The sequence below is a fragment of the Bos indicus x Bos taurus genome, chromosome 26, assembly GCF_003369695.1.
Source record: "Bos indicus x Bos taurus breed Angus x Brahman F1 hybrid chromosome 26, Bos_hybrid_MaternalHap_v2.0, whole genome shotgun sequence".
NCBI classification, from domain to species: domain Eukaryota; kingdom Metazoa; phylum Chordata; class Mammalia; order Artiodactyla; family Bovidae; genus Bos; species Bos indicus x Bos taurus.
In genome coordinates, this window is record NC_040101.1 from 44,025,826 (window position 1) to 44,046,073 (window position 20,248).

At 37.9% G+C, this 20,248-nt stretch overlaps 1 protein-coding gene and 1 non-coding gene across 4 annotated transcripts in view; both read left to right on the forward strand.

The window, feature by feature from the left end:
* The window catches only part of PRKG1 (protein kinase cGMP-dependent 1), a 1,417,535-nt gene that overhangs the window by 1,004,529 nt on the left and 392,758 nt on the right, over positions 1-20,248 (forward strand). For all 3 annotated transcript variants that reach the window (XM_027529231.1, XM_027529230.1, XM_027529232.1), the window contains one exon: positions 20,088-20,151. In XM_027529231.1, the coding sequence (XP_027385032.1) occupies positions 20,088-20,151 (64 nt within the window). The remainder of the gene's footprint in view (positions 1-20,087; positions 20,152-20,248) is intronic.
* TRNAQ-CUG lies at positions 12,627-12,698 on the forward strand. The gene has a single exon. It is a non-coding gene; the product is annotated as a tRNA-Gln (tRNA).

Consider the following 20,248-nt stretch of genomic DNA (forward strand, 5'->3'; position numbering starts at 1 on the left):
TCCAAAACTTGGCCACCTGATGTGAAGAACTGACTCATTGGAAACGACCCTGATGCTGGGAAAGATTGAAGGTGAGAGGAGCAGGGGATGACAGAGGATGAAATGGTTAAATGGCATAACCGACTCAATGGACATGAGTTAGAATAAGTTACGGGAGTTGGTGATGGATATGGAAGCCTGTCATGCTGCAGTCCGTGGGGTCGCAAAGACATGACTGAGCGACTGAACTGAACTGAAATGAATATATAGCATCATATCTGCAAACAGTGACAGTTTCAATTCTTATTTTTCATTTTGGATTGCCTTTAGTTTGTTTTCTTCTCTGATTGCCATAGCTAGGACTTCCAAAACTATGATAAATAAAAATGACAACAGTGAACATCCTTGTCTTGTTCCTGATCTTCCAGGAAATGCTTTCATCTTTTCACCATTGAGTATGATGTTAGCTGTAGGTTTGTTGTATATGGCCTTTGTTATGTTGACGTATGTTCCCTCCATGCTCACTTTCTGGAGAGTTTTTACCATAAAGGGGTGCTGAATTGTGTCAAAAACTATTCTTCCATCTATTGAGATGATCATATGGTTTTTATTCTTTAATTTCTTGATGTGGTATATCACACTGACTGATGCAGATACTGAAAAAATCCTTGCATCCCTGGGATGAATCCCACTGGATCATGGTGAATGATCTTTTTAGTATATTGTTGGATACAGATTGCTAGTGTTTTGTTGAGGATTTTTTATCTATGTTCATCAGTGATATTGTCCTGTACTTTTCTTTTTTTGTGATATCTTTGTCTGCCTTTGGTGTCAGGGTGATGATAATGAATTTGGAAGTTTTCCTTCTTCTGTAGTTTGTTGAAACAATTTCTGAAGGATATGTGTTAACTCTTCTCTAAATGTTTGATAGAATTTGCCTGTGAAGCCATCATGCCCTGAACTTTTGTTGGGAGTTTTTAAATCACAGTTTCAATTTCAGTGCTTATGATTGGTCTGTTCATATTTTCTATTTCTTCTCAGTTTAATTTTGGGAGATTGTACTTTTATAAGAATTTGTCCATTTCTTCCAGGTTGTTCATTTTATTGGCACACAATTGCTCATAGTAGTCTACTATGATCCTTTATATTTCTGTGGAGGCAGTTGTAACTTCTCCTTCTTCATTTCTAGTTTTACTGATATGAGTCCACTTTTTTTTTTTGTTTGATGAGTCTAGCTAAAGATTTATCAATTTTATTTATCTTTTCAAAGAACTGGCTTTTGGTTTCATTGATCTTTGCAATCATTTTCTTTGTATTTCATTTATTTCTCTTTATGATTTCTTCCCTTCTACTAACTTTAGATTTTATTTGTTCTTTCTCTAGTTGTTTTAGGTATAGTGTTAGGTTGTTTATTTGAGATTTTTCTTGTTTCTTGAAGTGAGACTGTATTGCTATAAACTTCCCTCTTAGAACTGCTTTTGCTGCATCTCATAGGTTTTGGACTTTGAGAAAGCACATAGGTGCTTTCATTTTCATTTTTATCTAGTTTTTTTTTTTTTTTTTTACCTCCTCTTTGATTTCTTCAATGATCCATTGGTTATTTAGTAGCATAATGTTTGGCTGCCATGTGTTCATGGTTTTTATAGCTTTCTTTTTTCTTGTGATTTATTCTAACCTCATAGTGTTGTAATCCAAAAAGATATTTGATATGATTTCAATTTTCTTAAATGTACTAAGGCTCACCCTGGGTCCAGCATGTGGTCAATCCTGAAGAATGTTCCAGGTGCACTTCAGAAGAATGTGTAGTCTGCTGCCTTTGGATACAATGCTGTATAAATTATCAATTAAGTCCAACTAGTCCAAAGTGTCATTTAAGGCCATTATTTCTTTATTAATTTTCTGTTTTGATCATCTGCCCATTGACGAAAGTGGGGTGTTAAACTTTCCCACTGTTACTGTGTTACTGTCAGTTTCTTCCTTTATTGTTGATAATTTTAGCCTTACATATTGAGGTACTCCTGTGTTGGGTGCATATATACTTAAAATTGTTACATCTTTTTCTTGGTTTGGACCATGAATCATTACATAGTATTCTTCATCTCTTAGGACAATCTTTGTTTTAAAGAATTTTTTTTCTGCTACCAGTATTGTTATTCTAGCTTATTTCTGATTTCCATTTGCATGGAATGCCATCTCCCATCTCTAGTTTCAGTCTCTAAGTGTCCAGGTCTTACTCTCTAGGTCTGAGGTGGGTCTCTTGTAGAAAGCATATATACAGGTCTTGTTTTTGTATCCACCCAGCCAGTCTATGTCTTTTGTTGGTGCATTTCATCCATTTATATTTTAGATACTAATTTGTGATCCCACTGTAATTTTCTTGATTGTTTGTGGTTTATTTTTTGTAGGTCTTTTCCTTCTCTTGTGTTCCTTGCCTAGAGAAGTTCCTTCAGCATTTTTTGTAAAGCTGGTTTGGTGATGCTGAATTCTCCTAATTTTTGCTTGTCTGTATAGCTTTTGATTTCTTTTTCCTATCTGGACAAAAGTCTTGCTGTCTAGGGTATTCCTAGTTATAAGTTCTCTTTATCACTTTAAATATATTGTTCCATTCTCTTCTGGCTTGTACAGTTTCTGTTGAGAAATAAGCTTATAACCTTTTGAGTGTTCCCTTGTATGTTATTTGTTGTTTTTCCCTTGTTGCTTTTAATATTTTATCTTTATCTTTAACTTTTGCCAGTTTGATTACTATATGTCTCAGTGTGTTCCTCCTTGTGTTTTTCTTGCCTGGGACTCTGTGCTTCCTGGACTTGTTTGACTATTTCTTTTCCCACGTTAAGGAAGTTTTCAGCATTTATCCCTTCCAATATGTTCTTGGGTTCTTTCTCTCTCTCTTCTCCCTGTGGGACCCCTATACTGTTAATGTTGTTCTGCTTAATGTTGCCCCAGAGCTCTTTAGAGTGTCTTCATTCCTTTCATTCTTTTTCTATATTCTGTTTTGCAGCAGTGATTTTTACCATTCCATTTTATAAGTCACTTATCAGTACTTCTGCTTCAGTTATTCTGTTATTAACTCCTCTGAGTGTTTTATCCATCTCTGTTTGTCCTTTAGTTCATCTAGGTCTTTGACAAACATTTCTTTCATCTTCTCCATTCCTTTTCCACGATCCTGTATCATCTTTACTATCGTTATTCTGAATTATAATTCTGGAAGGTTGTCTTAGTTCAGCTCAGTTGCTCTGTCACGTCTGACTATTTGCAACCCCATGAACCACAGCACGCCAGGCCTCCCTGTCCCTCACCAAATTCCGGAGCTTGAACAAAGTCATGTCCATCAAGATGGTGATGCCATCCAAACATCTCATCCTGTCATATCCTTTTCCTCCTGCCTTCAATCTTTCCCAGCATCAGGTTTCCAGTGAATCAGTTCTTTTCATCAGGTAGCCAAAGTATTGGAGCTTCAGCTTCAACATCAGTCCTTCCAATGAATGATGACTGATAACCGTTAGGACTGACTGGCTTAATCTCTTTGTAGTCCAAAGGACTCTCAAGAGTCTTCTCCAACACCACAGTTCAAAATCATCAATTCTCCAGGGCTCAGCTTTCTTTATGGTCCAAATCTCACCTCCATACATGACTACTAGAAAAACCATAGCTTTAAATATATGGACCTTTGCTGGCAAAGTAATGTCTCTGCTTTTTAATATGCTGTCTAGGTTTGCCATAGCTTTTCTTCCAAGGAGTAAGTGTTTCTTTTAATTTCATGGCTGCAGTCACCACCTGCAGTGATTTTGGAACCCAAGAAAATAAGGTCTGTTACTGTTTCCATTGTTTCCCATATATTTGTCATGAAGTAATGGGACTAGATGCCATGATCTTTGTTTTTTGAATGTTGAGTTTTAGGACAGCTTTTTCACTCTCCTCTTTCTTTTCATCAAGAGGCTCTTTAGTTCCTCTTCACTTTCTGCCATAAGGGTGGTGTCATCTGCATATCTGAAGTTATTAATATTTCTCCTGGCAATCTTGATTCCAGCTTGTGCTCCATCCAGCCCAATATTTCGCATGATGTATGCAGCATATAGGTTAAATAAGCAGCATGACAATATACAGCCTTGATGTATTACTTTCTCAATTTGAAACCAGTCCATTGTTGCATGTCTGGTTCTAAGTGTTGATTCTTGACCTGCATACAAGTTTCTCAGGAGGCAGGTAAGGTGGTCTGGTATTCCCATCTCTTGAAGAATTCTCCACAGTTTATTATGATCCACACTTTCAAAGGCTTTAGCACAATAAAACAAAAATAGATGTTTTTCTGGAACTCTCTTGCTTTTTCTATGATCCAACAGATGTTGACAATTTGAACTCTGGTTCTTCTGCCTTTGCTAAATCCAGCTTGAACATCTGGATGTTCTCGGTTGACATACTTTTGAAGCCTGGCTTGGAGAATTTTGAGCATTACTTTGCTAGTGTGTGAGATGAGTGCAGTTGTGTGGTAGTTTGAACATTCTTTGACATTGTCATTCTTTGGGATTGGAGTGAAACTGACCTTTTCCAGTCCTGTGCCACTGCTGAATTTTTCAAATTTGCTGGCATATCGAGTGCAGCACTTTCACAGCATTATCTTTTAGGATTTGAAATAGCTCAGTTGGAATTCCATCACCTCCACTAACTTTGTTCATAGTGATGCTTCCTAAGGTCCACTTGACTTTGTATCCCAGGATGTCTGTCTGTAGGTGAGTGACATACCATCATAGTTATCTGGGTCATTAAGACTTTTTTTGTATCATTCTACTGTGTATTCTTGCCACCTCTTCTTAATACATTCAGCTTCTATTAGGAAGATTGTCTATCTCCATTTTATTTAGTTGTTTTTCTTCGGTTTTATCTTGTTCTTCATCTGGAACATAATCCTCTGCATTTCATTTTTATTAACTTTCTATGATCATGGTCTTTGAAGCTGCAGAATTTCAATTCTTGATTTTCCTGTATGCTCTCTGGTAGAAGAGGCTAAGGGACTTGTGCAAGCTTCCTGATGGGAGGAACTGGCAGTGGGTAAAACTGGGTCTTTCTCTGGTGGGCAAGACAATGTCCAGTAAAAGTTTAGTCAAATTGTGTGCTGATAAGCGGTCCTGTTCTCATTCGCTGTTAGTTGTTTTGCCTGAGTTGATCCATCCCTGGAGTCCAGAGGCTCTATAGTAGGGCTAATGGCGACCTCCAAAAGAACTCACACCAAGGACCACATTTATGTGTGTATATATATATATATATATATATATTTATTTATTTATTTATTTATTTATATTATTTATATATATATTATATTTATTAACACTCTGCTCCAAGAGCTAGGTTTTGTTGTTTTCATTCCCTGACTAAGGAATATGAACTTTCTGGTGTTAAATAACTTGCCCATAGTTACATAGCCAGGAAGTGGAGGCACTGGGTTTCAAAATTATCTTTTTATTTTATGATTCTAAAATCCATGCTCGTAGTTACTATACTATAGGGCTTTCACAGAGTTTATACATTATTGTGAGAAGGCAAATATATTAACACCCACTCCAGTGTTCTTGCCTGGAGAATCCCAGGGACGGGGGAGCCTGGTGGGCTGCCGTCTATGGGGTCGCACAGAGTCGGACACGACTGAAGTAACTTAGCAGCAGCAGCAGCAAAGTAAAAGTGTAGGTGCTATTTAGGCAAGATACCTACTTAGATAGAGAAAGGAAGTTGCCAGGAACCATTTCTCAAGGGTTTGTCCTTCAGCTGAATCTTAAAGAAGTTTACATAAATATGTGGGAATTCAAAGACTGATAAAACCACAGTGAGATTTCACTTCATCCTGTTAGAATGGCTGTTATTAAAAAAAAAAAAAAAAAGTGTTCATGAGGATATGGAGAAATGGAAACTTTTGAAACTTTTGCACACTGTTTGAAGGGATGCAAAATGGTACAGTTGCTACTGTGAAAAACAATATAGAGTTTCCTCAAAAAATCAAAATAGAGCCTCCGTATGATCCAGCAATCCCATTTCTGGATACGTATTGGGAAGAATTGAAATCAGGATCTTTTAAGAGATACTGGCATTCCTGTGTTTACTGTGGCACTATTTGCAATAGCAGAGATGTAGAAACAACCTAAATATCTGTCAATCAATGAGTGTATAGATAAACTGTGATATCTATATATATACTCGTGTGTGTGTGTGTGTGTGATAGAATACTCTTCAACCTAGAAAAAGAAGGAAAATCTGAAATATGCAACATGGATGGCCCTTGAGGACATTATGTTCAGTGAAATAAGTCAACAGAAAGAAAAATGCTACATGATTCTACCTATATAAGATATCTAAAATACTGAAATTCATAGAATCAAAGAGTAGAATGGTGGCTGCCAGAGGCTAGAAGGAGAGAGATGAAGAGTTATTTTTTAATGGGTGCAGCATTTCAGTTTGGGAGGACGAACGTGTTCTGTAGGTGGATAGTGGTGATGGTTGTACAACAATGTGAATGTTCTTAGTGCCATTGCACTGTGCACTTAAAATGATATATTTGTTGTGTATATTTTATTGTAATTTATAATAATTCATTGATTTCTTGGATCTCAGTACATAACTTATTTAACCTGATTTTTTTTTTTAATTTGGAAACTGACCTAGGACATTTTGAGCAAGGATCTGGCCTAAGAGGTTGACAGTTGCTTTAGAAAATGAATCTGCAGAATTGAAAACTTTATAATCAAATCTAAAAGTTTATAGTTGACTATAACGTAGTTTTAGAGGATGGTTTTCAAAATAATACTTTTAGGATTTTTGTTATTTTAACATGAAACTTGACCACTGATATTTGTCTAGGGCTTTAATTTGAAAAGCAATTTCACATACATTCTCTCATATTATTTAATGGTGTTTGTTTAAGATTGCTGCTGCTGAGTCGCTTCAGTTGTGTCCGACTCTGTGGGACCCCATAGACGGCAGCCCACCAGGCTCCCCCGTCCCTGGGATTCTCCAGGCAAGAACACTGGAGTGGGTTGCCATTTCCTTCTCCAATGCATGAAAGTGAAAAGTGAAAGTGAAGTCGCTCAGTCGTGTCTGACTCTTAGCCACCCCATGATTACTCAGCCTCAAATTGTTATATCTGTGTTAGAGATGAAAATGTGAGAAGATTCACTGAGCTAAAGTGATTTGCCTATCTTTTGCACACACTCCTAGAGTTATGGTGATGTTAAAGATACCTAATTGATGAGAATATAACTCTTATCTTAATGAGAGTAGCAGAGATAATGGTTTCATAGATTTTTCTCTTTTTAATCATTGAAAAAAATTTAAATTTTATGCCACCATTAATTATTTAAGTGGAGACATTGCGAGTGAATAAATAGATGTGGAGAATGTACCTGAAGAGTTTACATAACAAAATGCATTTGGCTTAGGCTTATGTAGGGAAAGGCAGTGTCTGGCTGCAGCACTCAGTGAGAGCAAGAAGAGAATGGATAACTAGGGAAGAGGAACTGGTACCATTCCAGGAGCTGCCTACCTCTGAATTACTTACTTTGAAGGACTCTTCTCTAATGTCTTTTGGGTACGCCCATGCTGTTGCTGAGGAGCCAAGAGGATGTGCTCTGACCCTCCTAATCCACATGCCAAGATCAGGATCTTGGAATTTTCTTCCCAAATGGCCCGAGCTCATTTCTAGCTGTTTAGAAACCTCTTCCCAGATCTTTTCTTCCTTCCCTGCCATTTTACCCAACTCTGTGTCCAAGTGTTTACATGAAGGTGGCTGCATTGTGTGTGGGGAAAGGTTGGTTGTAGTGGATGGTGCTCGCACGGGGAATCAGGGTCCTGAAATGAGGGGATCTGGAAGATAGTTTATTCAGGTATAAATTATTGAAATATTTCCCCCTATATTACACCTTTTTAGGCAGTTTCATAGGGTCTTTGCATGTTTTTTTTTAATCTCCGTTTTTGCTCCATCCTAGAAACTTCTAGAAGATACTGTGTATCTATTTTTAAAGCCTAAATTCATATAAAGAGACTATAAAGAATTGTCTGGGGTCAAAAGACAAGGGGGAGGATCTTATATACACACACGCACACATATATATATACACATATACACATATATATATGTACGCATACACACATATACATTTTTTCCCCAAAAGTGGGTTCCTCTGCATGGGCATGCCTAAGGAGGTGAAGGGGAAGCACCAGAGTTCCTAGCTTGACCAAAGGATTCCTTCCTCCTCTGTGGGCAAAAAAACATAGAGATGTGACTTCAAGGGCTCTTTATGACCATAGTAGCAGAGAAATAAGAGACTTTATCCCCTACCTTCTGGGCATGACATGCCCCCTGGGTTCAGGTATGACCCTGAAGAAGAGCTAAACAATGAATGTGATTAAATAGCTCATTAAAAAACAAGGGTTGATACTCCAAATATAATTTGCTTTAAGAAAATGAAGACATGGATCTTGTCAGCACTCCTGAGTCTACATTAAGATTCATTTCTGATGCATTAGAAAGTTTGTTTGAATCATTAAATGTGTTAAATAATGCTAACATTTAGGACAGAAAAAAAGTGCATCTCTGTTGTTGCTGTTGTTGTTCAGTCGCTCAGTTGCGTGCAACTCTTTGCGACTCCATGGACTGCAGCACTCCATGCTTCCTGTCCTTCACCGTCTCCCAGAGCTTGCTACTGGGAGCTTGCTACTCATCACCCGTTGAGTAGGTGATGCCATCCAACCATTTCATCCTCTGTGGTTCCTGTCTCCTCCTGCCTTCAATCTTTCCCAGCATCAGGGTCTTGGTGGGTGCAAATGTACTATGTGCCAGGTACATTTTTAATGTCTTATATCTACCATCTAGCTTATTTTTACCACTGACCTATGCAGTAGGTGGTATTATTCCCTTTTATTTTAATCTAAGGAGGCTGAAACCTAGTGAAGTTTAATTATTAAAAGCATAGCTGATAATTAGTAGCAGAGCCTAATTCAGCTGTTCTCTTTTATTCTAAAGTACATATGCTTAGTCACTATAGAGTCTTCCTAGGTAAGGAGTTTATATTTATCACACAGAGAGTAAAATTATGCCTCATGTCTCTATAATGATTTGTTTTACCTAAAGTATTCTTACATGCAAGAAAAAAAATTCTAATTTTTATTATCTGGTGCAAGATGATAGGCAAATATTAAAGGGTTGGAGCCATTGTGTGATAAGGACTAAATGCTGCTGATATAAAATAAATCTGAAGTATATTTGGGTGGGAAACGAGGAAGGGGGTAGAGAAAGACCAGTTTTAAGGCTTGAATAATAGAATGAACCAAGATCAATGCCAAATGATTCAACTAAGAGAAAAAGGTATGTTGAGGGCAGAAAACCTTTTGCTGAGCTTACTAAGGGTAAAGATTAGATACCTGTAAGATTAAGAAGGATGCTTATTTTAATTCTTTCAATTAAGAGACACTGATGTATAGAAGAGTCTTTTGGACTCTGTGGGAGAGGGAGAGGGTGGGAAGATTTGGGAGAATGGCATTGAAATACGTATAATATCATATATGAAACGAGTCGCCAGTCCAGGTTTGACGCTCGATACTGGATGCTTGGGGCTGGTGCACTGGGATGACCCAGAGGGATGGTATGGGGAGGGAGGAGGGAGGAGGGTTCAGGATGGGGAACATGTGTATACCTGTGGCGGATTCATTTCGATATTTGGCAAAACCAATACAATATTGTAAAGTTTAAAAATAAAATAAAATTAAAAAAAATAAAGTAGATTCATCAATAGAAATTGATTTCTTTGGTAAGCCAGATACATCTGCATGTATTTAGTTAGTATGAACTGTAGGAAGCCTGAAATAAACAATATGTGTCAATTGTCTTGTCAGTAAACTAAATACAAGGCTGATTTCTCATATCATAATGAAGAGGCTATTGTTTTCCAAATGCTACCCAAAAATAATTAATATAACTCTGTATGTCTTGTTCTAGGTTAGGACATTCTTGAAGTGTTTATTGAAGAGATATCTTCCTTGGGAGAGGAAGAGGGTGGGATGATTTGGGAGAATGGCATTGAAACATGTATAATATCATATATGAAATGAATCGCCAGTCCAAGTTCGATGCATGATACAGGATGCTTGGGGCTGGTGCACTGGGATGACCCAGAGGGATGGTATGGGGAGAGAGGAGGGAGGGGGGTTCAGGATGGGGAACACGTGTATACCCATGGCAGATTCATGTTGATATATGGCAAAACCAATACATTATTGTAAAGTAATTAGCCTCCAATTAAAATAAATAAATTTATAATAAAAAAATAAAAATAAATAAAATATAGGGCTATATCTGATGCTCTCTGGTTATATTTAAAAACTGAGATCTTCTGATAAAATCAAACACTTTGCTACTGAGTAGGTTAAAAAAAATTGCTTATTCAATGTGAAAAACATTTAACCTGCATTTATATGCTCCTTCCCATTGTACAGTCATCCTTGTCTCCTCTATCTCTTATCCCACATTTAGCCTTCTAAGAAGTCATGTTGTTTCTACTCCCCAAATATAGCAGAGCTCAACCCCTTCTTACCACCTCTGTTAAGTCTACTCTTTCCAAATCTCAAGTGGGTATTATTTATTGATGTTGACTATATTGAGTTAAAAATAAGCATATTTTTAAAAAATGTATTTACTAAGTAATTGAAAAAAGTTCAGAAATATAAATTTGGTATATAGTAACTGTGAAACAAAGTCAGTTTCCTATAATACTAAGTATACCCTCATAGGGTATACTAAGTATACCCTCATAGGATGCAGTTAAAAAAATTAATTAAAAAATGTGTATAGATTTGTGACAGTCCTACCAAATAACTGATTTTATCTTGTGGATTGTAATGAGCACTTGTCTTTGAAGTTTTTCTTTCAAAATATTAGAAGCTTTTTGCTTGTTGATTTGTCTCCTCATTCAGCATACCACTTTTTCTTTTTTGCTATAATGTTTTCCTTCATTAAGAGAGGTATCAGTTTCTGAATTCCAGAATATGTATTTGTAACTGAGCTTTGTATCACTTTGTAGAAACCTCTGTACTACTTTTTGTCTTGGGAATCTTATCACATGCCCCTTCATAGCTGTTCCAAAGTTCTGTGGGAAATGTGGTTTTAACTCTGTGCCTTTGAGATCCTCAGCCTCTTTCTCCTCCAATGTAGTGTGTTGCAAACAAAATACTCAAACAAAAATTCTTGGGGCAAAAAAATAATAACACATATTACCTTGGTCTTCCCTGGTGGTTCAGACAGTAAAGAATTTACCTGCAGTGCAGGAGGCCTGGATTCAAACCCTGGTTTGGGAAGATGGGGATAAGCTCTTGGGCCTCCTTTGTGGCTCAACTGGTAAAGAATCCGCTTGCAATGCAGGAGACCTAGATTTGAAACCTGGGTTGTGAAGATCCCCTGGAGAAGGAAAGGGGTACCCACTCCAGTATTCTGACCTGTAGAATTCCATGGACTGTATAGTCCATGGGGTCACAAAGAGTCAGACATGACTGAGTGACTAAAACTTTAATTTTTTTCACATATTAATATAACCTATTTTAATGAAAACATTTTCCAAAACAAACAAAAAAGAGTGAAAAGAAACGATTTTTATATTTTTGCAAGTCTGTCAGTATCTGCCTTAGAAGACAGCGCATTCTCATACCTGCTTCAGTATTATTCAATCTGTTGAATTTCTGGGTTTTTTTGTTCAAGTATTTAAAAAAACCAGCCTCACAAAGATGTGGAGCATAAAAAGGGAAGAGTATATTAATGGCCTTTTCAGATAACAGTGGACATTCTTATTTGACACTACACCAAAGCCCAGCAAAGGGTACTTTCTTACAACTTAGTTGTAATGTGAAATCTGAAACCATATCAATGAACTTTTCATACTTTATTAAATTGTAATCTGTTTACCCATCTTGTACTTGGAATAGCTCTTTCCCTGCATGACCTTGTAACATCATACATTAGTCATCTGGAAAATACTGGTTCAGAAATTATAAAATTTATGATACCAAAAGAATCACATTTGTTAATATCAACATTCACCAATGATCCCATCAAAAAAGTATTCAATTATTAGAAAACCGTTAAGCCCACAGTGGCAGATAAAAGTTTTCTGAAGTTTGAGCTTTCATTTGAAACTTAGAATTTTATTATTGGCAGCAAACGCTAGCAGTTGTTTCCCTTGAAGTCACAGTCTCACTTTGTGTTTTTTTTGGAAAATTATCTGCCAAATACTCAAGTCTGAATAAGCACAGTTTATGGTTTTTGCCTAGTAAAAACTTATGTTGTATAAGAAAGTGGCTAATTCAGCTTGCAACTACAGCAATTATACAAGGGATTTTTCTTGAGAAAACCATTTTACTTCAGTAAGCAGCAGAGACACTTTCTGTATGTTTGCCATTTTGTCATATAGAATATTAAAACGAAGTGTACTCAAGGGTTAAAATTCAATACAATTAATAACTATGTTTCACCAAAACAGTTTAAAGTAAAACTAGGTTTTTACTTTATCAATTTTTTCTGTGTGTATAAGACTATACTGACTACTATACTTGATATTCCATATATAGTGAGTAAAGGATATAATGTGAGTATAAGAATATAATGATGACTAGTACACGAGGGTTCCATGGTGTAGTGATTAGCACTCTAGACTCTGAATCCAGTGATCCAAGTTCAAGTCTCGGTGGAACCTCCAGACACATAACGTGACTCTAGTTCAATCTCTGGGTTGGGGAGATCCCCTGGAGGAGGGCATGGGAACCCACTTCTGCATTGTTGCCTGGAGAATCCCATGGATAGAGGAGCCTGGTGGGCTACAGTCCATAGGGTTGCAAAGAGTTGGACATGATTGAAGTGACTTAGCACACACATACTTGGTGTCACTGCCGTAATTTGTGTTGCGGGGGCTTTGCTTTTGCACCACCAGTGCAACATAATAATGCTGAAAGCTCAACTCTCTGTTTACCAGTGCCAGATTGAACCTTGGAGACAGAGTTTTAGATGAAGTAGAAAGGGATAGCTTTATTACTTTGCTGGAAAAGGGGGGACAAAGTGGGTTCCTGCCTGGAACAACTATGTGTCACAACGCCCAGAGGATTTGATGAGGGGATTTATAACAATGGTCCAAGGGTGGGATCTCTGACAAGATTTAGGTGTGTGGGGAGCCTGGAGGAGAGCATGGCAACCCACATTGTTGCCTGGAGAATCCCATGGACAGAGAAGCCTAGTGGGTTACAGTTCATGGGGTCGCACAAGCGACTTAACACACACAGGGCTTGCGTGCCTTTAATCCTTTAATCTCCTAATCTTGATGGTCTTCTCTGGTCCCTTTAATTTTGCCTCTGGTGTTTTCCTGGCTGCTTCTCTCTTGATTATTGTTGTTGTCCTGTACAACTCTTTGTACCCAATGGACTGCAGCATGCCAGGCTTCTCTGTCCTTCACTATCTCTCAGAGATTGCTCAAACTCGTGACCATTGAGTTGGTGATGCCATCCAACTGTCTCATCCTCTGTTGCCCCCTTCTTCTCTTGCCTTCAGTCTTCCCCAGCATCAGGGTCTTTTCCAGTGAGTCAACTCTTCGAGTCACGTAACCAAAGTATTAGAGCTTTACCTTCAGTATTAGAGCTTCAATCCTTCTAATGAATATCCAGGGTTGATTTCCCTTAAGATCGACTGGTTGGATCTCCTTGCTGACCAAGGGACTCTCAAGAATCTTTTTTGCTGCTGCTGCTGCTGAGTCGCTTCAGTCATGTCCGACTCTGTGCGACCCCATAGACGGCAGCCCACCAGGCTCCCCCGTCCCTGAGATTCTCCAGGCAAGAACACTAGAGTGGGTTGCCATTTCCTTCTCCAATGCATGAAAGTGAAAAGTGAAAGTGAAGTCGCTCAGTCGTGTCTGACTCTTCACGACCCCATGGACTGCAGCCCACCAGGCTCCTCCATCCATGGGATTTTCCAGGCAAAAGTACTACAGTGGGGTGCCATTGCCTTCTCCAGAATCTTCTTTAGGACCATACTTTGAAAACATCAACTCATCAGTGATCAGCCTTCTTTATGGTCCAAATCTCACATCCATACATGATTACTGGAAAAATCATAGATGGACCTTTGTCAGCAAAGTAATGTCTCTGCTTTTTAATATGCTGTCTAGGTTGGTCATAGCTTTTCTTCCAAGGAGCAAGCGTCTTTTAATTTCATGGCTACAGTCACCATCTGCAGTGATTTTGGAGCCCAAGAAAATAAAGTCTCTCACTGCTTCCATTTCCCCCCCATCTATTTGCCATGAAGTGATGGCGGTGGATGCCATGATCTTAGTTTTTTGAATGTTGAGTTTTAGGCCAGCTTTTTTAACTCTCCTCTTTAACTTTAATCAAGAGGCTCTTTAGTTCATCTTTGGTTTCTTCCATTAGGGTGCTATCATCTATGTATCTGAAGTCGTTGATATTTCTCCTAGCAATCTGGATTGCACTTTGTGATTCTTCCAGTCTAGCATCTTGTATGATGTACTCTGCATAGAAGTTAAATAAGCAGGGTGACAATATATAGCCTTGACTTACTGCTTTCCCAATTTTGAACCAGTCCATTGTGCCATGTCTGGTTCTAACTGTTGTTTCTTGACCTGCATGTAGGCTTCGCAGGAGGCAACTAAGGTCATCTGGTATCCTTATCTCTTTGAGAATTTTCTACGGTTTATTGTGATCCACACAGTCAAAGGCTTTGGTGTAGTCAATGAAGCAGAACTAATTGTTCTTCTCAAATTCCCTTGCTTTTCTGTGCTCCAACGAATGTTGGCAATTTGATCTCTTATTCCTCTGCCCTTTCTAAACCCAGTTTGTACCTCTGGAAGTTTTCAGTTCATGTACTGCTGAAGCCTAGCTTGAAGGATTTTCAGCATAACCTTGCTAGCATGTGAAATGAGCACAGTTGTGCAGTAGTTAGAACACTCTTTGACATTGCCCTTCTTTGGGATTGGGATGAAAACTAACCTTTTCCAGTCCTGTGGCCACTGCTGAGTTTTTCAAATGTGCTGTCTTCTTGAGTGCAGCACTTTCACAGCATCATCTTTTAGGATCTGAAATAGCTCAGCTGGAATCCCATCACCTCCACTAGCTTTGTTCATAGCAATGCTTCCAAAGGTCCACTTGACTTCTCATTCCAGGATATCTGGCTCTAGATGAGTGACTACACCATCATGGTTATCCAGGTCATTAAGATAGTTTTTGTATAGTTCTGTGTATTCTTGCCCCCTCTTCTTAATCTCTTCTGCCTCTATTAGATACTTGCTATTTTTCTCCTTTATTGTCCCTATCTCTACATGAAATATTCCCTTGATATCTCCAATTTTCTTGAAGAGCAACTGTTAGAAACTTCCCTTTGGAACTCAAGAAAGGTCATGAGTTTTGTCTACAGGGAACAGGGACAAAAAAAGACCTCCATGCCATGGAGCTCCATAGGGCCCCACTCAGTTCCAATAGTTCTTCCATTTGAAAAGTTACTCCAGCTATGTAGTTCAGCACCACTTGTGTTTATTACCAAGTGTTCATATGCAGTCTTCTTTAATGATTGGTTGATTCTGATGTCAAATGAATAGCAGCTAAAGAGCTAGTCCCGCCATGCCTGATTAATCCATTTATAAGGCAAAAGTGCAATTCTGTGGACAAGATTTTCACCCATCTTTGTGTTTGCAGCAAAATCTTTAATTCAGCAAAGTACAGTGTCTTTGAAAAGAGGCAGTACAATAATTTCTTTTACTGGCTTCTCCAGCAGTCATTCAGCAAAGTCAGTTCTCCAAGACTTTATTTTTTGGCCTCCTAAAAGATGCTTACTCCTTGGAAGAAAAGTTATGACCAAACTAGATAGCATATTGAAAAGCAGAGACATTACTTTGCCAATAAAGGTCCGTCTAGTCAAGGCTATGGTTTTTCCAATAGCCATGTATGGATGTGAGAGTTGGACTGTGAAGAAAGCTGAGTGCCGAAGAATTGATGCTTTTGAACTGTGGTGTTGGAGAAGACTCTTGAGAGTCCCTTGGACTGCAAGGAGATCCAACCAGTCCATTCTGAAGGAGATCAGCCCTGGGATTTCTTTGGAAGGAATGATGCTAAAGCTGAAACTCCAGTACTTTGGCCACCTCATGCGAAGAGTTGACTCATTGGAAAAGACTCTGATGCTGGGAGGGATTGGAGGCAGGAGGAGAAGGGGACGCCAGAGGATGAGATGGCTGGATGGCATCACTGACTTGATGGACGTGAGTCTGAGTGAACCCCGGGAGTTGGTGATGGACAGGGAGGCCTGGTGTGCTGCGATTCATGGTGTTGCAAAGAGTTGGACACGACTGAGTGACTGAACTGAACTGATGATGTGACTTCTCCAGTCAATGCAGTTTGGTAGCTCATTCCGTCAGGTGATTCACTTGCTTCTTCATTTGCACTTTGAAAAGGTGTACCAAACAATTTTAAGCTTAAAAACTTCATCATGTTTACATGAAAAATTTGTTTCCTTTTCTTTAAATTTTGGATAGTTGGGCACAAAATGATATCAGAAGTAACATAATAGTATTTTTAAATTGTTCTTATTTTTACATCTGTATGCTCAAATATTTGGGATGGAATTTCATGAAACCTACAATTTGCTTTCAGATTATCATCAAAAATATCTGTAAACCTATTTATCAATATGCATATAAGGTTAGATGGATTGAAGGCAGATAAAGATGGCACAGTGTTAACAGTTGCTAATCTAGGTGGTGGGGATACAGGTGATTCTTGAGCTCTTCTTTCAGCCTTTCCATTTATTTGACATTTTTCATAGTAAAAAGTTAGTTAATAAATGAAGTCACTGAATCAAAGGTTATTCATATTATTGCTTCACTTCTAAGTCATTAAAAGAATATGGCATGGTTTTAAAACTTACACGAGGTATTTTAAAATAATTTTATTGTAAAGTGTGCTCTTCTGCTGTTCTTAGTGACTCAGTCGTGTCTGACTCTTTGCAATCCATGGACTGTAGTCCGCCAGGCTCCTCTGTCCATGGAGATTCTCCAGGCAATAATACTGGAGTGGGTTGCCATGTCCTTCTCCTCCAGGGGATCTTCTCAACTCAGGGATCGAACCCAGGTCTCCTGCATTGCAGGTGTATTTTTTATCATCTGAGACACCAGGGAAGCCCACTGTGGGGTGGGTAGCTCAACAAGTCATCAGCATGATAGTCATTCATATAAAAATGTTCTTCCTTTTTCTTTCTTATCTGTACTGTGTTATGACCTCTACAAGAGTCTCAAGATCCTAGTTATTTTAGCTATAACAGGGATGACTATAATAATGGTTCTTTGATAAGTCTGCTTATTTCCTGTTAATTGATTTCCATTTTGTTAGATCTGAAAGTGCTTAAATTGTTACCAAGAATTCTTTAGTGTTTCTTCTTTAAAATCATCCTTAATTTTTATTGGTAATAAATGGCACTGAATGTTTTGAAGCATTTAAAATTGTAAAAGATCATGTATATGTATGTGTGTGTGTGTGTGAAGATCATGTGTGTGTGTGTACATATGTGCATGCTCAGTTACTTTAGTTGTGTCTGACACTTTGTGACTCTGTGGACTGTAGCCCACCAGGCTCCTCTGTCTATGGAATTCTTCAGGCAAGAATGCTGGAGTGGGTTGCCATGCCCTCCTCCAGAGGATCTTCCCCCATCGAGGGATCAAACCCACATCTCCTGTTTTTCCTGCATTGTAGTGGGATTCTTTACCACTGAACCACCAGGGAAGTCCATGTGTGTATATACGTACATACACACACACACACACACAAACAATGGAATATTATTGTATAATATAAAATAATACATTAGAAGGAAATCCAGCTATTTTGTTTTCTACTACATGGGTGGACCTTGAGGACATTATGCTAGACAGACGGAGAAAATCACTTCATGGCATCACCTACATGTGGAATCTAAATGAAGAACTCATAAGAACATAGAACAGTAGTTGTCAGGGACTGAGAAGTAGGGGGAATAGATTACAGAGTTTCAGCTTCTAACCATAGTTGATAGCACTATACTGTATAACTGAAATTTACAAAGAGAGTAGAACTTTTAAGTTTGAAAAGTACATAAGAATAAATATACGAGGTGACAAATGTGTTAATTGACTAGGTTAACTGGATGAGAGGAATTGTTTCACTATGTTCACTTTAAATATCTTACATTTTTGTCAATTATACCTAAATAAAGCTGAATTTTTAAAAACGAAGTAAAATTGTAAAAAAATAATTTATTAAAATGCCCTCCTAAAACTTAACGTTTTTGTTTTCTTTAGTGGGTACATAGTCATGCAAATATTTTTTTTTTCTCATGACTAAGAATGCTCATGAAATTGAAAATATAGAGTGGCTTGACATAGACTTGGCACAGAAGTATTAGGGCTCTCTAAAGATGGCAGCAAATTACAATAAAATGAGGAAAACTCAGTTGTAGTTTGTGTTTTTCATAAATACCCACTGGGATAGAAATATTCTAATTATTCTTACATCTCAGAAGAAACTGAAATATATAGCTCATTAAAAGAACACGGAAGGACTAGCTTTTTCAACCTGCATAACTCATGGAAACAGCTTCCTCTGTCTTCCTCTCTTTCTCTGATGTATTTCATCCAGCTGCTGAAATAGACTGCCTTCTGGAAATTAAAACCCACGTGGCTCAGACCATAGCAGTAAATCTGGTAGAACAGATGGTCCTGGATGAATTGTTTTACCTCTGCATAAAACCTTAGGATTTTATCAATAGGCTTTACACTAAGTAATGGGAATCAGAGTGACAAATTAACAGTAAAACTTTCATGCTTATATCCAAACACTATGTTCTGGCTTCTTACATTGTATTATTCTGATCAAGCCAAAACCATTGTCCTCTAGCAACAAACCAAAGATAAATCTCATCCAACTCATCTAACTCATTTAAATATGTTTGTTCTGTAGCAGTTTACCTAAAGATTGAGTTTATCTGAAGATCAGTCTTTAATAAAATACCTTACATACAAATGTATATTCACTCATTTATAGTCTTTTCTCTACTCAAGGTTGAAATAGGGTTACATGAGAATTTAGTTCCACGTCCCAGTTAGATTTTCTAGTGGAGTGGATTTTCAAGAATTTTATGTTAATGAGGTTTTTTTTTTTTTCTTTTAAAGCTGCTATCATTATCCATAGAAAATAAGTTTCATTGATTTGTATATTCAACATAATTCAATATTTCCTTGCTGGTCTATGAGTCTCCCTAATAAGAAGCTGAGAAGACATTTTTCAGGAACTGCTATGAATCTGGACATTTTTTCTCCATCCTGTCTGATCTGATCCCTATAACTGTCCTAGGAAGCATTTGTATATCCATTTCATAACTTTATTCGACACATGTTCTTGAGTTGTTATTAACAAATCACTAAAAATATAGGAACTGAGCAAAATAGATACAGGTCTTATTTTTGTAGCATTTGATTTTGGCAGTGAGGATGGCCAGTAGCAAATAACTGACTAATAATCTAATTACAATTGCAGAAAGGGATAAAAGAGATCATAATAGGCAGACCTTATCTAGCTGGGGAGAGATTGATGAAAGTGGGAAACTTCCAGTGTTACTGAATGCATGCTTGTAGTGCTGAACGTGTTGTCAGTAGAGCTGTGTCTTAAAAGATGGGTAGCAGTTGGCCTGTTGAAAGGGGAGACAGAGAGTATGTATATGTAGGCGGAGTTCCTGGAGAGGGTGATGGAACTGGAAGGAATCTGGTGACTGCAGGCTGATAAGGGAGAGAGTGGTTTTCTCCCTGTTGTGACTGAGGCATTCAAGGTCACACAAGGAAATGTAAGTGAAATTTGAATTCAGTTCTGTCCAACCTCCAATTCTTTCTTGTACATCATGTCTTTCCCCTGTTAGTCATCAGATTATGCCTAAGTTATTGCTATGATCTTCATCTGCAGATTCTTAGTTAAGAAATCTTTTTGCATGTTCATTCAGATATATTGCTGTTTTATTTATAAAAGTGAGCTGCAGTACATGCCTTCAGCATCATCTCTGTATTGTTTTTCAGCGTTCCAACATTCCAGAGCCTTCCTGAAGAGATCCTCAGTAAGCTTGCTGACGTCCTTGAAGAGGTAATTGTTTTTAGTCCTTGAACTTTTTGAGATGGGACTCAACCCATCACAGCTGTGCAATGACAAGTCACAAACTGCAGAGACCTTTTACATTTTT